This window comes from Oryzias latipes, chromosome 11 (genome assembly GCF_002234675.1).
Source record: "Oryzias latipes chromosome 11, ASM223467v1".
NCBI lineage: Eukaryota > Metazoa > Chordata > Actinopteri > Beloniformes > Adrianichthyidae > Oryzias > Oryzias latipes.
Genome location: NC_019869.2, coordinates 15,049,774 through 15,068,643, shown reverse-complemented (window position 1 = coordinate 15,068,643; position 18,870 = coordinate 15,049,774). Strand labels below are relative to the sequence as shown.

The 18,870-nt window shown below is 38.9% G+C and overlaps 1 protein-coding gene across 1 annotated transcript in view; it reads right to left on the bottom strand.

Moving 5' to 3' along the window:
* LOC101172912 (glutamate receptor ionotropic, NMDA 2D) overlaps nucleotides 1–18,870 on the bottom strand; it is a 244,735-nt gene that overhangs the window by 123,143 nt on the left and 102,722 nt on the right. Inside the window, exons 2-4 of the mRNA XM_011480970.3 lie at nucleotides 9,890–10,485; nucleotides 5,920–6,057; nucleotides 2,304–2,570 (exon numbers count right to left, since the gene is read on the bottom strand). Of these exons, the coding sequence (XP_011479272.2) occupies nucleotides 2,304–2,570; nucleotides 5,920–6,057; nucleotides 9,890–10,336 (852 nt within the window). The 5' untranslated portion in view covers nucleotides 10,337–10,485. The remainder of the gene's footprint in view (nucleotides 1–2,303; nucleotides 2,571–5,919; nucleotides 6,058–9,889; nucleotides 10,486–18,870) is intronic.

Below are 18,870 nucleotides of genomic sequence, written 5' to 3'. Positions count from 1 at the left end.
GGTCTGTCTCGCCTGAAAACCATGACACATTTAAAATTTGATTCAAAGTATTCAAAAGTATTTGCAAAAATATTTTCAAAGTATTTGCATTATTTTTAGTCTTTGCATAATTGATCTTTTTTTGCTGTTTTGAACCTTTTATCAAAAAATGTTAGCACATTATATTATATATAATACGTTAGCAGTTTGGGCATAAATAAAGTACCCCCCCCCCCCCCCCGTTTTTTATTACATTTGCATATGGTGTTTATTTGATTTGATCAAATAATTGCCTGGCCGGTTTGTGGGCCACTAAGTTTAGGAAACCAAGTCTTACATTTGTCGTTTCTCTTTCAACTTGTATGGTCGGTGCTTAATCAAGCTAAAAATCTAAATGATGGTAAATCTGATTATTTTTTTTAAATACCCTTTTCACTCGTCTAATAATAATAATAATACCAATAATAATAATAATAATCATCATCACCATAAATTAAATTTGAAGCGCCGTTCAGGTCCTTCTAGTACAAATAGTTACAGCAAATGTATGAAGTATTACAATATTAAAACAATAAAGAAACAGCAACAGTGAAACAAACTGGTGAAATATGGTGAATAGAGCAGTTTAAGCAGATGTGTTTTGGGTTCAGATTTCAAGTCAGAGAGTTAATAATCGTAATTTCTGGAGGGAGTTAGTTCCAAAGTTTAGTAGCAGGGCAGCTGAACCATGGTCCTGAGGCAGATAAGACAAACAGTCAGATGAAGGGAGGGGGGGAATCTGAGTAAACAGAAGGGAATAGCAGTGGAGGAGACTGAACAGGTATGAGGGAGTCAGGTTGTGGATTGTTTTGAAGGTGAACAGCAGGAGCTTGTAGTCAATTCTGAATTTGACAGGGAGCCAGTGGAGCTGCTGTGGAACAGGTGTGATGTGGAGAAATGGGTTGGGGGGGTGGGGGGGGGGGGGGTTGTAATTATCTGAGCAGCTGAGTTCTGGACCAGCTGAAGCTCACTGTGGTATTTGTGGGGCAGTAATCAATGATGACGAGGCCGTGGACCAAGATGAAGGTGGTTTGAGGGGATGAATGAGAGGGCGGAGTCAAATGAGACTCTTTACATGGAGGATGGGGGTAACTGTATATGGAGGGCGGTTTCAGTATTGTGACATGGATGAAAACCGGACTGGGATGGCTTGTAGAAAAAAGTTAGACGGCTAATGGGGTATCTTTGTATAGCTCGTTTCTACTTTGCTTTAGGACCCAAAGCGTTTCACTGGTACATTTCTATTTACCCGTTCACAAACATAAAATACCAAATTTTATCAGAAAAAACAAAATACGTTTCTACGACCATTGTCAGCTTTACCAACAAAACACAAAGCCATTGAACACAGTTTGCAAGTGACGCAGGTAGAACTTTGACCAATCATGGACTTGAATTTGTTAGTGACGTATTGATAGAGTCCATTTTCATTCACGGAAGAGCAAACGTTAATTAATAATTGTGGTTTGTGCCAGGCCAGAATTATATGACACCAAGTCTGACATACATCGGAATAGAGGTGTGAAAGAAAAAGCCTGGAGCAAGGTTCATAACATTTGCACCCCTTCTACACTTTGCATTAAGCCCCTTCCAGCTATAGGTCGCAGACATAGAGAACGCTAGTATCGAGTAGCAACAGTCCAGTGTGAACAGCAAGGACTAAATGCGCGTTCAAGAATGTGTGTCACATGCGCTGTTTGACGGTACCATAAAACATTTGATAGATAGTTCTTAGACTGCACATGCTAACATCTTCTGACGTGTCTTTGACACTTATTGTTTTCTTTTTATGTTAACATTTAAAATCCTGATGAATTACTGTCCTCAAAATGACTGTCATGCTAAAATTTGCATTATTATTTTTATTTTTTTATTTTTTTGGCAGAAACAGACTTTGTGACAAACTGTAAAAATGCAAAAATGAACCATTCAAGACACATCTGTGTGTTGTTTTGCATCTTGGTTATTTGTAAATGAAAGTGCTTGGTTGCTAGTGTGGAACACCATTTGTCACTTTATACTTTTTCTAATTCTTTTTTAACACAGTATTTGCACAGGGCATTAATTGTTACTGAGATCCATCTGCTGCTGATAGATTCTGCAGAGTTTTTTTAATGACTTTCATCAAAGCTGCAGGCAACGGAATTCAAAATCTCACGCTTGTGCAAATGAGTGGCAGGTGTTCTGGGAACATTCATTTATGAAATTGACTTCACACACTCGTGATTACTCTCACGGCAAAACTGCACCGAACAATCAAAGTCAACTTGTCGTGACCCTCCTACCTGGGATTCATTGTCTTTGAGCAGCCGTTTGGTTCGGGTCCCACCAGGGTCATCTGTCACATTGAGAACCACAACGCTTCTCTTTTCCCAGCCAATGAATGAACCGTCCGTCATACCCTCCACCATGGCTAAGAAGTCCTCGTAGCCATGGTGACGGGTGGTAACCACGGAGAAGGCAGTCCAGTCGTATTCCTCGAGCACCTCAAAGATGACCTCAAGCTGGAGCATGGTGGAGCAGGTGAACTGGAGGTAGATGGAGCCACTCTCCTGAAGGCAGAAAGGCAGTAATAACAGTCAGACATAAAAAAAAAACAGTTGTGGAAAGAAGAAGGAAAAGAGAGTAAGGAGGAACCTAGCAAATCTTCTATTAGGAAATGCAAAATATAAAAAAAAATAGTGAAGAAACTTTTCTAAATGCATTTCAGTCAGACAACTCATGCAATAAGGAAGATTTATTTCCATATTTCTTTTAGTTTGGCATAAGGCTCCGTTTAGATACATAAAACAAAGATCTCCATGGAAAACTTTGGGTATTAAACTACCCCTAACGGAGTTCACAGGTGGAAGCCAGGGAGGAGGGGTGCGTGATGAACGCAGAGCTCGTGGAAATGGAGGAAGTGGGATTGGACCGCACACCTGGAACTTAAGTACGACGCTGAACAGGTGAGTTGAAGTAACCAGCTAAACACACTGATCGAATTGCCTGCCTGAAATACTCCCATGGTCATTTATTTTTACTTAATAAGAAAAAAGCAATTATATTAAAAAGAGCTTAATAATTGATTTGGCTAAATAAACAGAAAACCAAGATATCATGTCAGCCAACAAACCCATAAAAAGATGGGATATAACAAAAGATGTTTAAAATGTTAAATTAAATATAAAAAATATGAAAACATAAAAAAACATGAACTAAAAATAAATAAATAAACTAAAAGTTAAAAAAATATGAACACATTGAATATGATTTAAGCTTCTTTTGTTTCCAACATTTGTTTAGAAAGTACTTTTTTTATATTTTGCATTTCTATATGGTATCCAGAAAATATGTTATACCTAAGCAACCCTCTAAACATATCCACGCATTTCATAAGCCATAAATGTGAAAGTGACTGATATAAATCCCAAAATACAGACTAAAAAAAAAATCAAAAAGCCTCCACAAAATTAGGCATATGTTCATGGTTTGCTGAAATTATAATTTGCTTTTTTAAAGCTTACACATGCACTTTTACAGAAAGTCTGTCATCATATTAATTGCCAGCTCAATTTGTGTGGAACCTGTCTCTCTGATGAAATGGGACATATTTGTTTTTTAATCCAACAAACAAACTGGACTTTTGCAAACCTTGAAGCAGTTTAATGTAGGTGCAATTAAACATGACTGGCAAGTTGTGTGATGTTTTCTCTGGAGAAAAACCCTCACTACTGATGATACAGCGTTTATTTTTGTGTAATTAATATAAAGATCATGTGGCCATTAAATGTGGATTTAAAGAAAAAAACAACATTAAACATCAAGTGAACATGCAAAAAAATGTCTGTCTTCTGAGGAGGTCAGTATTTTGGATTGTAACCTGACATTCCCGCCGGAACTTCGTTGGTACAATTTTAAATTAGTGTCAATGAAAGAAACGGTGATGCCCTTTGCCTTTGCAGCTTCAGCCGTGTTCAGAGCAAACAGAAGGACTCAGAGGATGAAAAGAAATGTATTTCCATCAGATTTTTCTTCATTGCTTTTATTTCTGTTAAAACGAGAACAAACTGTTTTGGTTTTTAAACCTGTGAAGATGAAGAGATGGATAAAACTCCCCCCCTCCAAAAAAAAACCACATAAATACATATTTGAGTACTGAAGCTTACATTACTAGACTAATAGTGCGCATAGACCCATCCTCCTTTTATTCAATCTTTTGTGTCAAATTCTTGTAGAAATAATCATTATTCCCATTATTCCCATTTTTTCTTGTTAAACCGACAGAGAGCTGGCTTGTTGGTAAATTAATCATTAAGGATACATCTGTGTGCATAGGAATGATCAAAGAAGTAACTTATGGGAAGTCCCCCCCCCCCCACACACACACCCACCATCAATACCGACAGGACTCACCTCAGGTTCTGCTCCACTAAAGTAGGTCAAAAACAAAACAGGGAGTGGGGCTGAGCGGAGCTCTAGCGTGGAACATAAATCAGATATTCCCATCCCAATGAATGTCAGACGAAGACAATAAATCGATGAGGGAAAAAGTACCGAGGGGAGGGGGCACACCTGTCCACTCACCAGAAACAATAAAACCCAGACTTCATGTAACGACAGGAGAAGAGCTATGGACGCAGAATTGATTGATTCTTGATGAGCACCAGAAACAGGCATGATATTGGGTCCCAAAGGCTGTTATCTCTGATTAGAGTTTCATTGTAAAACATTCCTCAAGTGCAAAGCTATTCTAGAACCCAAAATACCCCGACTGAGCCAAATCCACATCCAGCATGCCTTTTACAGATTAAAATTCTTGGAAGCAGTCAAAGCAGCCCCTCTTATTACAGGAAGATCGGACATATGGCCGTATTTGAAAACAAACAGTTTTAAAATTTAAATGGTCAGCTTATGACGTTTGTTTGGTGAGGTGTTCACCTTTCTTTTCCGCCTGGAATATTTACAGAAAGAAATAAGTTTATCCAAAATTTCATCCAAAATCTAGTTGATTCTAATAAAATTAAGACTTATTTTAACTTGGAATCTCTTCATTTAGCTGCTAAATTTTCAAGCATGCATTTTTAGCATCGGTTTAGTCTTAGTTCAAATGTCTATTTTTATCTTGAAACCCTATGAAAGGCAGCTGAAAATCAAAAAATGTATTCAGCTCAGATTTGGTAGAGAAAAATAAACTAAAATTTGCAGATTGCAGCATTTCTGCCCTGTTCTTTTTGCAAAAGTAAAAATTGTCTAAAGTAGATTTAATCAAAGTTAAGTTGGCAAAAATTGTGTTTCTTCATTATTTGATGAAAATAATGTGCATTGCTGAACATAGAGACTGTGAAGCTTATCCTTAGAAGAGCAGAATAAGATATCCACCTAGTGCTAATTTTGTATCTCTTAGAAAACACATACATTTTGTTTACTCTAAAATATAAAAACGCTAATGCAAACAGGGTCGTTACACTGTTTTGTTGTTGTTGTTGTCGTCTTATTTTCTTTAGACATGGCTGTGCAACCTCTTAGTGGTTTTAAATAACTTGAAATGTGCAGTTAAAAATGGAGGATGGATTTAAAAGTTGCAACAGTCTGGTTGCAAAAGCTAAATTCCTCTTTTGATCTCAATGGTTCTTTTAATCCACAAACGCAAAACTATTTTAAATGGGACTCTTAGAGTATAGTTTTCAAAAAACTTTTCAATGAATTATTTGAAGATAATCTGTCTTTATATCTTTTCTTTATCTGAGCATACTGGGTTGGAAGAAAGTAACAGGGAGCTGTTTTTTTTTTTTTTTTGGTAAACTATTGCTTACACTTCTGTCCAAATGAATTCTCATTTCTAATAGACACCAAGTTTGTATTTCAGTTGCGATGAAACAAACAATTCTGATGATGCAACGTGGAGTAATCCCTTTTCACCTGTGGCTCGCGGCCCAAGCTAGCTCCTCCCCCAACAGCAACCACGGGAACCCCCGTCTGAGCGGAGACGAACTCGAGCATGGGAGCCAGGGGGGCGCGGTTGGGTGGCGGCGGCCTCTCCTCCTCAAACACAAGGCCCTGCAAGCAACACAAAGTTTGAGAGATGAAACAGATAAAGAGCATTGCATCACTTTCCTTTCTCTTATGGACAAAAGGAGCTGAATGTCCTGCAGGTCAGTGCACCGCCCAATGACCTGAATCACGTCATGATTGATGAAATCACAAGTCAGTCGTATTAGACCTTAGAAGCTCACATTAAACAAGTCAAATACTCCAGTTAAGATCATAGTTGTGTCTCTGCATTAGACCCTGATGTAATCCTGTGATTAAAACATCATCGGCGTGTCATTAGCAGAGCGTAAACGCATGAAATTCTCCTCTTTGATTAATGTAACAACACGAAGTGGATCTTCAGAGATTTTGAGCCGCTTAATAACTTTACGCCTGTTCTCTTGCTGTGATTCAGGGAGCAAATTGAAGTTAAGTGCAGCTGACAGCTTCGCTCTTGCTGGGAAGCATCTGATGTCCACACACCTTCCAGACAGGACCTGGAAATGTCCCGTACAAAGTGCTACCTGAAAGAGCCAAAACGGGCCCTAATGGGAAAAAAAGATGACAAATCACTCACGGAGCTCCGACAGGAATGAAGACACGCTCGTGAACTTGTGTCATTGGTGGCATAGAGCCAATCAAACACTGTCAAACGTTTAGGGGTCACATCGCGCTGACCTTGGCGGTCTAACAGAATAAACTGTGACACATCGGATGAGAAAAAAATCTGCTCTAATCCACTTTTCTGGTCTGATTTTAAGATTTTCACACAAAAAAGACAAACACAATAAAAAAGTGACTTTCAAGTGAAACTGCAAAAATCTGTCAGGAGAAACCCTGCTGTTCTGCTGCTTTCAAGTCGCTCAACAGTCTGCTGTCTTCAGAGGAAGAGAGGAACACACAAAACCACGCTAAAATCAACTTCCATGGACCCCCATCTCTGCACCAACACCTCCAGCCTCAAACTCTCCACCAACATTGATCTCTCTCCTCCTTGCAGAAAGACTCCTCACAAAACAAAGAATGACCACATCACCTCCATACTCTCTTCCTTCATTGGCATCCTGGAACTTTTGTTTAATTTAGTTTAAATCTCTTTTTTTAATAACTTGGTCTTGCTCTTTCTGACTGAAGCTTGGGGGGACCCTTCTTTCTCAGTTGCTGCCCCTAAACAGTAACAATGTGCTCCAGCTTCTACCACTTAGTGATCAAGAGCATCCCGATCTGCTGTGATCAGTTTGGCACGAGAACTGCACAACACAGACAAGGCACTGCGGTGGGTAGTCCCCACACAGCAATGCACATTTATTACCCACCCACACAAGCAGCCTTTCAGGCAGGTTTCAGACAGGCTTTAGACAACACTGACACTGCTCTTGTTAGGGTGTCAAACGGCATCTCTCTCTCTGCATAAACTCAAGAAAACATTGGTTTTAGCGCTGCCTTTGATACTACAGACCACAAAAGGCTTCTGGAAAGATGGTTGGCGTTATCTATCATCCAGTTCATTGATGGTCATAAATATGAAGGTGTTTCCGCGTCATGCTACGTTACTCTGGATTTGATTCTTGAACCTCTGTTGTTTAACCGTCACATGCTCCTTATGGGTCATATCTTCCACTATTTATGTTTCATACAACACCTATGCAGACGACTCAACTTGTTTATATTTTACTTAACAAATGTGATCAATGGATCAATTAAGAATGGGATTTAAAGCTTAGAGACCACTTTAGGTAAATTCTAAGGATTTTCCTTAAATTTAAAATGTCTCTGTTACTGTTGCACAAAAATGCACATACGCATACATATGTATTTATCACCTTAATTCTGCTTTTTTTCTCTGTTTATTGTACAAAGCAACAGTCATTGGTCACTGTTGTGCTGACGCGGAAAAGGAAGTTACTGAACAAATCATATTTTTTCACATTTGGTTGATAATTTTGATTTTGTATTTTCATGAATGTGACATCCAATGTTGACCTTATTACTTCACCTCCCTGCTTTTTTAAACTTTTTTTATTTTCTTCTATTAATTAAATACTTGTAAAATATTCTTCCTGAAATTTCAATACTTTCAGGTGGAAGAACAATTGATTTATAAGCTATTTGTGCCATTTAAAAAAAAAGACTATCCTCAGCTCTTTTTTCAAAAAGGAAAATAAATGTATGTTTAACAGGCTTACCCCTGAATTTGACACATTCTGTCAGACATGAATATGTTTTACAGATTATGAAGAAGGATTAAAGTATTCACACTATTAGAAATATAATTAGAAAAAACTAGAACAAAAGCCATTTTTGTGCTTAGTAATAAGATTATGTGCAATTTTATATTTCATATTTTTAATACACAGACATAAAAAACACCTTTAACATTCCAAAGTTTTACGTAAATATGCTGCAGGAGGGACTTTCACAGTCACTTCTACACAGATAGCACTGCATGTCTTTATGCTCAGTTTGAGCTATTTGTTAAAAGCTGATTTTTCAGTTTTCTTTCACATTATAATTGAATTGTGACTGCCATCAGACTTGAGTGGAAACAATTTACAGCTTTGAAGGAACTGAAGGGTGCAGAACAACATTAAACACAGAGTATTTTAACAGCTGAGAGTGCGTGCACGCTGTGAGCGATTTGCACTAATGTTCCACCAATGCATCAAGAAAAATTCTACCGTTGTCAATAAAACTCAAAGGTTTCCCAGCAGTGATTCAAAAGTCAGATGAATGTGACATTTTCATGTTGCTTTGCTTTTTTTTAAAAAAAAAAATGAAATACAGCTCTGTTTTGTGTCACTAAAGTCAGATTTTATGTAGTTTTTACAGCCTTTTAGGTTATTTTTGACGAGTATGGAAATGTTCCCTTTTGCTTCCATCTGCTCTGTTTCTCTGTGCTGCACCAACCAAATGCATTCCCTGTCTTTGAAAATAACGAAAGCAAAAATGATTTTAAAATACATAAAAAGTGTTCAGAAGCTAGAATGCGCTTTGGTTTATTTTCGATCCACAGTTGGACTTCGTAAAATGGCAGTCAATTATAAAATGCTTCATTTTAAAAGCTGCCTCTGATGGTTTTTGGAGGAACTACAATCATTGGTACAATCTGTTTGTTTTAAATTTGGGCTTGGTTTCAAGGCCGTCTTCAGTCTTCGTCTCATCAGTTGTTGTATTTCTCATCTATGTGGTTAGGTCTAAAAAATATTTTTACTTCTGCTAACCTTTTGCTTAAAGCCCCACTCCATTTTTGATCTATTGTAAATGCATTACCAGCTGTCTTTTAATTATGCCTTTTTTTAGGCAAAATAAAAAAAAAAAATGTTGTTTTCCAGGACATAGTTTCTGCCGAGCACCAAGAGTTCATTTTAAATTCGCCTCTAAGTTATTGGCAGAAAAGTTGGCACAGAGAAACCCCCCCACTTTGCTGAGAGCTCCCTGTTTACACTCTCTTCTGCTAGCTTACAGCCCCTCACACATTACCAGTGCAACAAAAATGGTGAGCAACGCTGGAGCTCTCCATTTCTGATCCATATGCCAGTTCAGATGATGAAAACATAGATGTACATAGATCTAGTAGTCAACAAGTGGATGCATCAGAATCGAGCAGAGCAGGAAGCTTGTGGCCTGGCCATTGTATTTTCAACATGTCAAATGAGAAGTCTGCTCCTGATTCACAACAATTTAATGAAAAACAATTCTCAGAAATGCAATATTAAGTTCATTGTTGTTGATAGATGTCCTCCATCATGAGGAAAATGCCACTAGAACATACTATAAAAAAAGAATTTTCAGTGCAGTGAGTTACTAAAAACATAAGTGCAAAAAGGACGAGTGGTGTGATTGGTTCAGTTGGTGTTACCTGCAGGGGTGTGGTGGCCAGCAGCTCACACAGCTGCAGTAGCAGGGTTCCAGGACTGCTCTCATTCACAGCCAGGTAGATTACGTTGGCCTGACCCGATGGCGTCATCACTGTCTCCCCAACCAGAGCCGCCAGATATGACGAGGAAGCAGCAACAGACCCCATGCCAGTCAGTTCTGCCAGTGAAGCCGTGTCCGTGACTCCCCTTCCTCCTCCAGGACCATTTCCCAGACCGGACGCACCACCTGGCTCGCCGACCCCCGCGCCTCCCACCACCGCCGCCTCCGGGAGCAGGGAGGAGCCAGAGTGGACTACGGCTATGTTGATACCACCCGAGTCCCTCTCTCTCTCCCGGGGCCGGAGCAGCAGGGGGGGCGAGGGGCGCACGGGCCCCATGCAGGCCAGGACAGCCAACAGCAGTGAGAGGGTGGGCCCTGGGGCCACCATGGGGTAAGGGGTGGGCCAGGGGAGGTTGTCTGGTGTTTGGCACGTCAGGCTGAGTGAGGTCTGAGGAACCTGAGGCAGTGGGTGCAGTCTGTTAGGGTGAAGGGAGGGTGGTGACGGATGGGGGTGGTGTACTTGAGGTTGTGCTTTTCCTGGAGAGGAAAATGAAAGAAAAAAAATGCAGTCAGACAACTAAAATTCACTTGTCAGCTTTACCGTACAGAATGCTGCTCTAAAAGTTATTCTTTTCCATCAATACATCAAAATGCTCCTGAAAGACATCAACTGCATGTTCAGATGAAAGAAGAGACCTTACTGAATATTGACAGAAGTAAGGCTCTAATAGGGCTCACTGGGGCTTCAGTCCCAGGGCCCAGGACCTTCTGCAAAAGTACAATATTTGTTTCTATAGCATCTTCTTACTCAAGATCAAAGTTTATGTCTGCAGTTACAGGAAGCAAATGATATAAATCACACTGATTGGTTGAAAATGTCCAGCTGATTTACACAATTAAAGGTTTGGAATAACTACAGCGTTGGCTTGTTTAGAAAGGGCCGAAGTTGCTTCCAGAGCGCTTCCATTAGCATAGAATGAGGAGCTCGGACTAGAGCAGCTGCTCCTCCTAAACAAGAGAAACCAGTTACGGTCGCCAGGGCATCTCTTTCTGTTGCCTCCGGGATGCCTCCCAGGGGATCCAGGCAGGTCCCACTGGGCGGAAGCCCTGGGGAAGACCCAGGACTTTGTCTGTCTGGGAGCACCTTAGGGTTCCTCCAGAGAACCAGAGGAAGCCTCTCTGCCTCCGCAAACCAGCTCTCGATGAGTGGAGCAACATGGATGGAACACAGTAAAAGTTCAGAAACATTCATTCATTAAAATTCTGAAAACAATTATTGTTTTTTGTTTTTTCGAAACCTGAAAATAGCTCTTCTACAAAAAACAACTCACGGGTTTGACTGAAAGAGATGATTCCTGGACGCAGCATGAATGAAACTGCTTTAGGAATAGCGTCACAGAGACTCATTTCAGCGGTCTGACTCCAGGTGGAAAAATATCTAAGTGTTTTCATGGAGGATCTGGAGGAACCAAGCATGTTTTTTATGCTGCACAAGACAGAAAGAAATAATAAAAAACAAATAGTGTATATGATGTTGTGAATGATCAAGAGCATTATGTCATGTCTTATGTCTTTTTTGTTGTGACATGCATTACTATGCGTATGTTTGTATAATCTGGGTGATATAGAGGGCCCTTGAAAAAATATTTGCCCCAGAGCTCATACTTTATTATTAGAATTTTACAACAGAATCTTTCATTCTTCAGTGATGTATTTAAAAAAGAAAATAATATAGCAGATTTGAGAAAATATTTGCACTTTTTGGAATATAAACATATTCCAAATATACAAGTTTGGTTGTAGAAAGCCTGTCAGGAGGTTTTCTGCACTAAAATAAAAAAGTATTTTGTGGCTGTAAATAGATAAAATAAGCAACAGTGAAAGAGCAGAGTATGCAGTTCAGACTTTCCCTAAGAGAATGAAACTTCTGAGGAGTTTCATTTTCAGTCAGACTCCTTTCATTTTTCCTTGTTTTAGAGTTTCAGCGTTAGAAAGAGGAGAGGCGAGGAGGCAAGAGCAGGACCACAGAAGATGAAGAGCAAACAAAAAAAAGAAGAGGATCTCCTGGCTAGAGGATGAACCGAGGTAGGAATAAAGGAATGAAGGTTAAAGGAGCAGAAGTGGAAGAATAGAGAGGCAATGTGCTTGTAAGTATGAGTTTAATAAGAGAAACAGTGGAGGGAATGAGAGCTGCATAAAGCTGTGTTCACACCGCATGCAATTCACGCGGCAGAGACGGCCAGTTTCAATGTTAAGTCAATGGTATAGATGCAATCTACGGTCCTGATCTGAGCAGCGGGCGCGGCTCGATATGTCTGGCAGCAGCGTGATTTGGGCTGCGCGGCCAGAGTTCAAATATCTGAATTTTGGCTAGGTCACCATGTTGCATCTACAAATCAGGGATTCATCTTTGGGCACATGACGCTTTCAGAGAATCGCTCAGCGAGTACAAAACACATCCAATGGGAGCGTTTTTGTCCTTAACTCCCATCTATTTCGTTAACCTGTTGGGGCCGCAGGGTTGCCAGAGCTCATCCCTGCTATACTGCTGAAAACACCCTTGACAGTTCACCAGCCTGTTGCACCCACGGCAACCAGGGTGCTGGCGGAACTAGCTAACTTGTTATACCAGCAGATATAGAGCCGCTGCGGGATGAGAAGGCAGCCTGCTCAGGCCTCCTGAACTTAGTGATGTTTTTCCTATTTTTTTATAGAGACAATAATAAAAAAAGGTCCCTTAATTTATTTATTTTTTTTCCCTTTTCAGGTTAATGTGGGACAGTGTGCGTTCAAACAGGGTCACAGAAACACAGTGGAAGCGGCTGCCATACAGACAGCTCTCGAAGCATGAGCGAAGCGCCCGGTAACGGGAAAATCGTTGAATGATCTCATGAACCCAGACATGAAACTGATTATCGCTGTTTTTGGAGAGCTCTTCATAATTAACAAACCTGACCTCTGAACATCCACTCTGTCCTCCATGCATTGAAATTTGTGTTTAAAATCATCATAAATTAAAAAAAAAAAATTTAAAACAGGTTGACATATCCATTCCTCACTAGATGGTTTCTACAGATTGCTTCTACAATATTCCTGTAGGTTCAAAAGTAAAAATATTTACCGTGAAACTTGTGGTGCAAGCAGGAACTGAAAAGATGGACTGCAATAGTTTTTGAGGGAATTCAAAGGGAGTCTAATGAATTACTTGACTGTTATTAGTTGTTTACTTTACCGTGCTTTTCAGAATAAAGCAAAATCTATGAAAACTGTAAAGTAGATCCTACAATTTTAAGACTTTCTGTGCTAATGCTGTAGCAAAAAAATAAAGCTAAAACAATGTTTGCAAATAGAGGAAATACATTCTAATTTCTTTAATTGATAAGTCCCCGACCGTATGCCAAACATCTGTTCAAAGAGTTTCCTGTTTTTTAATGACATAACTCCTTCCCTCAGGCTAAATTATATTAAAACTGTATCTGCAGAAAAGCTTTAACCCTTGTGCTATCCCATAACCCCACCCTTACATTGACTCGTTCTCCCTACCATGACAAAGGTGGATAAAGGTGAAGAGGATTTCATGTAATCCATGGACACCAGTGAAGATCACAAATCATTGAAGAAAAAAAGTTCTGCGCAGTGTCTATTGGGTCTAGATGACCCAACTCCCAATGTTAAAATGCCTAGGACAGCACAAGGGATAAAATAACTAAATAAATTCCACAGGTCTGTCTGGCCTTTTGTTCAGACATCAGTTCTCAAGAGGGATCTATTAAACTCATAAAGAAAAAGTAGTCAAACAAGAATTGCTTTAAGAGAACAAAACTCAGCTTCAAGCACACATAAACCCTAATTGCATGCACCAAGGACACAAAAAAAGACCAATATGGTAAATGAGATGCTGAATCAAAGCTGAGACTCGGACAAACTTAACTAGTGATTCAGTACAAAAACGATCTGTGAAGCAGAACTCAAAGATTACATAGGCAAATATTAATTTGTTTAAATCAGTAACTTTTCTTTTTCTTTACCTGTTTTCGAAAAAGTTGCATTTCAGAGCAGGAAGTGCTGGTTTTAGTAAACGTAACACAATGTTTGTCTTTCTTGATTTGGATTGATTTAGTTGGCACTTTTGTTTAAGGAAAAAACAGTGATCATGCAAAATATCAGTTTGATTTTACATGATTTTTATCATGTAAAACTCCTAATATGCTTCCAAAATCCATATTTTATAACAAAACCAAGCAAAAATAGAAATGAAAGAAAAGTCACATTTATAGCTACTAAAGTAAGCATGCAAAGTCTTATATCAGCATAGAAATGTTCGATCCTCATCCTACAGTCTGATTAAAGACGTGATCTGTGCATCCAAGCAGACATTTAAGTCGCTGGCATCTTAATCAGCAGTTTTAAAATCAGAAAAAAACTGAGTTTCTTGCATCCGTGAGCGCAGCTGTTTCTGTAATTTTCAAACAAAAGCTCTTTCATCAACCTCTTATAGCAGATCATTTAAATAATCCAAACGCAAAAAGTTCAGATTGCCTGATTTAGGATAGCTGCAGTGCATTAGGGAACAAGATCTGTCTGGAAATAATTGAGTGTGGGTTCAACTCCCCAAACTCGTGTGACATTGGCAAGACACCTGACTGCACCTTGTCCCCAATTAAAAAATAAAAGAGATGATTTTCCTAAAAAAAAAAAAAAAAAGTAGACCTTTGCTGTTATCTCATAAACTTGTCCTGCTTTCTTATAAAATACCATAGTTATATATACTGTGGGATGAAACAGAAATCTAAAGCTTTGCACAGCTTTTTGGATGAGAGGACATGAATACGATCGGTCTCTAAAAGTGTTTATTTAAGAGAATTGTGTGCATTTTATTTAATTTAACATTTAATTTAATGATAAGTAAATGTATTTATCATTTTTGAGCATGGCTGCATGGTGATGCAGTGGTTAGCGCTCTTGCCTCACAGCAAGAAGGCCCCTGGTTCAAGTCCCGGCTGGGGGACATGAAAAACAACATGCAAACTCCACTCTGTGTGGAGTTTGCATGTTCTCCCCGTGCAGTCGTGGGTTCTCTCCAGCTTCCTCCCACTGTCCAAAAACATGCTTCATAGGTTGATTGGCAACTCTAAATTGACCATAGGTATGTCTGTGAGAGTGAATGGATGTGTGATTGTGGACATTCTACCCTGCGACAGACTGGCAACCTGTCCAGGGCATCCCCTGCCTTTGCACATAAGTGGCCGGGATAGGCTCTGGCAGCCCCGTGACCCCGAAAGGGAAAAACAGTATAGAAAATGAAAGATTTTTTGAGCATTTAAATTCCTAAACAACTAAAACTTAAAAGTTTGACAAAAAGATAACAACTTCATAAAAACCAACAAAAATCCTCAATTAGATAAATATCTAATTCATCATTTATTGGTATACAGTTTGTTTTTCATTTGGTTTTAAAGTATTTTGAACTTTCGAATTTAGAATATTAAATAATAGAATAAGTTGTTTCATAGGTTGATTGGCAACTCTAAATTGTCCATAGCAGTGACGTGCAGTCAGGAGAGGCAGGTGAGGCTGTGCCTCACCTGTCATTATGGGAAAGAAAAGAGAAAAAATAAATTCAATTATTATATTTAATCAGTAATTTGTGCTTTGCAGTCATTTTCCATTTAAATGTACCGTTTTTGGGTGTTTTTTTTTTTTAAATCGCTGAATTTCCGCATTTGCCGTTCAGATAAAAAGAAGTGATGTGCGATGAGGCACCAGCCCGCTGAGCCTCACCTTGGATTGCGCAATACCTATGCAGTCAGACGGTACTGCTGTCTCTCTGTATGTCGGTTCAATCACTTGTACTATATGAGCTGAGTTTGCATAATTTAGCAGATGTATATGATGTACAGTGTTTGCTTTTATAAATAACTGTTTGTGAGGGATGTGTTTCTTGTGCTGAGCGCTAAACGCCGGCAAAAAAGCCGCTGGGTGAGGCCATACATTCTCGTGTCTCATGTTAGGGGGCGCCGGTGAGCCCTGAGATTATGACGCTAAAAAATACTAGAAGAAGTGAGCAAGTCATTTTCTTCCGAAGGAGCGGCATATGGACTTTATTTACAAGTAAAGGTAAGATGATAATAACGTTTGTGCTTTTTTCTATGCTGCAGTTTGTATATGAAAAAAAAAAACACGTTGAAATGATATTTTAAACAAAACACGTTAACTGTTGTCAATCAAATGGTGAATAAGTTACTCAGTATGGTTCATATGTTTGTAAATCTGACTGATGACGTCAGTGCCTCACCAGCCATTAACCTCAACGCACGTCACTGGTCCATAGGTGTGAGTGTGAGAGCGAATGGATGTGTGATTGAGGATATTCCACCCTGCGACAGACTGCCGACCAGTCCAGAGCATCCCTTGCCTACGCCCAAGTGGCCGGGATAGGCTCCGGCAACCCCGTGACCCCGAAAGGGAATAAACGGTAAAGAAGATGAATGATGAATGAATGAGAATAAGTTGTTGGTAATGTCTTGGCAGGATACGATATCATAAATGCTAAAGATTGCTGGAAAAAGAAGGTTGTTCAGGATTGGACGTTTACTTCTTTGTCCACCTGTGTCAAACAAAACATTTTTTTTTTTTTTTCCCTGTACAAGTTGTCATAAAAGGACAGACAGTTTTTGCATTGGAGTAAATGGGGACTGACTTTAACAGCCCTCCCTAGAGAACATTTGTGGAACAGACCTGTCTGCGATTGATTATTTTTTTATTTTATTTACTTCAATTAGGATGTTAAAGATTAGATGTTTTATGATTAACAGGAAAGCACTGAAAAAAACAGAAAATTAATTTAGCTTTTTGATGTTTGTGTTAATATTTTGTTTGGACAGAAGTAGATGGACCCATCCATTAAAAGTCAATGAAGGCAAAAGGTGCTTTTCTACAGTTAGTTTTTCTGCTTTGTATTATTTAGAACCAGTCCAATTTATAATGTACGACGGCGTTTTAGGGCCACCAAAAAAAACAAAAAAAAAGTAACATTACGAGATTTTAAGTCGTAAATTTACTAGAAAAAAACTCCTAAAGTTGAAATGAGCCTACAGAGCAGCAAGTGAACGCCGGGCAGCAGCAGAGCAGACCGACTAAACTCCATTTAACAGGTGAGCTGAATGTTTATTCATAACGTTCCAAATGTTTGGAAGCTCATTTGTTTGATTCACAATTTATTATTGTTTTATGTATTGATGGGTGGTTTGCAGGATCTCTGCAGCCCCTAGATGAAGCCATCAGTATCCCTGCAGCTGTCCACTTACATCCTTTCTTCCTCCACCAAAGACAAGATCTCTACGTTTGTGTGATGCTTCCGTCTGAGGAGGAGGAGCACTTTTTTGGTATCTTCAACATTCTCATGCTAATATAACAGACACTTTTCATTCCTCTGTATTGTTTTATGTTGAAATGGGACGTTTCATCTGGAGGAGGGGGCGTCTGTAACACTGTTTACTTCCGCATTGGTGTTCGGATGACAGGTTCATGACGTAAGGTGACAGATGAATTTCAGGGTGTGTGAATGAAAAGGAAAATAAAGTCTGCAGCGGTCCTCTACACCCAAACGTGTCTCTGAGCTCCTGACACCAAACCCTAGCTCCACTGAAAATAATCTGATTCTGAGTCGCCAAAAGGTTCCGAATCTCTTTGTTTTTTAAACCTATCCAGAAATAAAGCTTCACAAAAGGCTCCACATATTTCATTTTCAAGCTAGGCTCCAAGAAACAGACAACGTTGGTGTTTTTTCCTCGTTACTCTATGACTTTTTTCTCGTAAATTTACGACTTAAAATCTCTTAATTAACAGTTATGACTTTCTTCCGCGTAAATTGATGACTTAAAAGTCATAATTTTGTTTGTAAACTGGCCCTAAAACTCCATGGTAATAATGGGTTTTATTTATTATTTCATATTGAACTCTTATGTTTCCTGCAGTTACGCCACATGGAATTTGCGCTTTTGTCATACACAAATGTTTCTCTTTTAGGCAATCACCCCTTAGTCTTTTTAAGTTCATTCTTTTTAGCAGTTCTTGTTTTTTTTTTGTTACACTTTTGTTTTCCTTTGACTTTTCGGTTTTTAGTTGAGCCAAAATCCTTTTTCTGTATGTTTCTGTCATTTTGAAGGTAAAGATGTTACCATTATTTATTTTTCCCTTTTATAGAGAACAGTAACACTAAATATTTTAAGAAAAACTTTCATGCATCACTGAGCCTAAAACTTAACTCTGGGAAACTTCCATGATGCTCCATCAAACAAATAATGCCAAGATGAAACCGGATGCATATAATATGTATTATGATCAGCAAAATTTGTTTCAAGTTTATTTTTATGTAGATTAAACCCAAATGCCTTTCATACTATAGAAAAAGAAGCCTTACAAATGCAATGGCAAAGTAAGAAAAATGCGGTAAAATTTGTTGCCTACAAGACTTCTTTCCGTGACGGTGTACATCCATTTTTAAAAAGACAACGTACAACAACATTCTGCTCAGTTTCCAAGAGTTTCAAATATGCCTGCTGGGTACAGCTGACCTGGACGGGCTGCTTGTGGAAAACTCATGAATAACAAAGTAAAAAAAGGTTTTGTAAGGGAACCCAGTACTGCTGCACACCTGGAAGAAAAAAATTAAAATAAAAAAAAAAAGACAAAAACTGTTAAATTTCTGCAGGAGGAGAAAAATAAAACGTATTTCCAAAGGTCAAAAGAGAACTTTAATGAGGTCCTCAAAGAACCACAACTTCACGTGCAAGAGTTGGAATAAAGTAGTCCACAACAAAATACATTTTTCATATAAGTGTGAATTTAATCCAGTTTGAAGAATGGAAATTGATGCAAAATACAGTTTGTTTTTTCTGCGCACAAAACATTAGCCTTTTT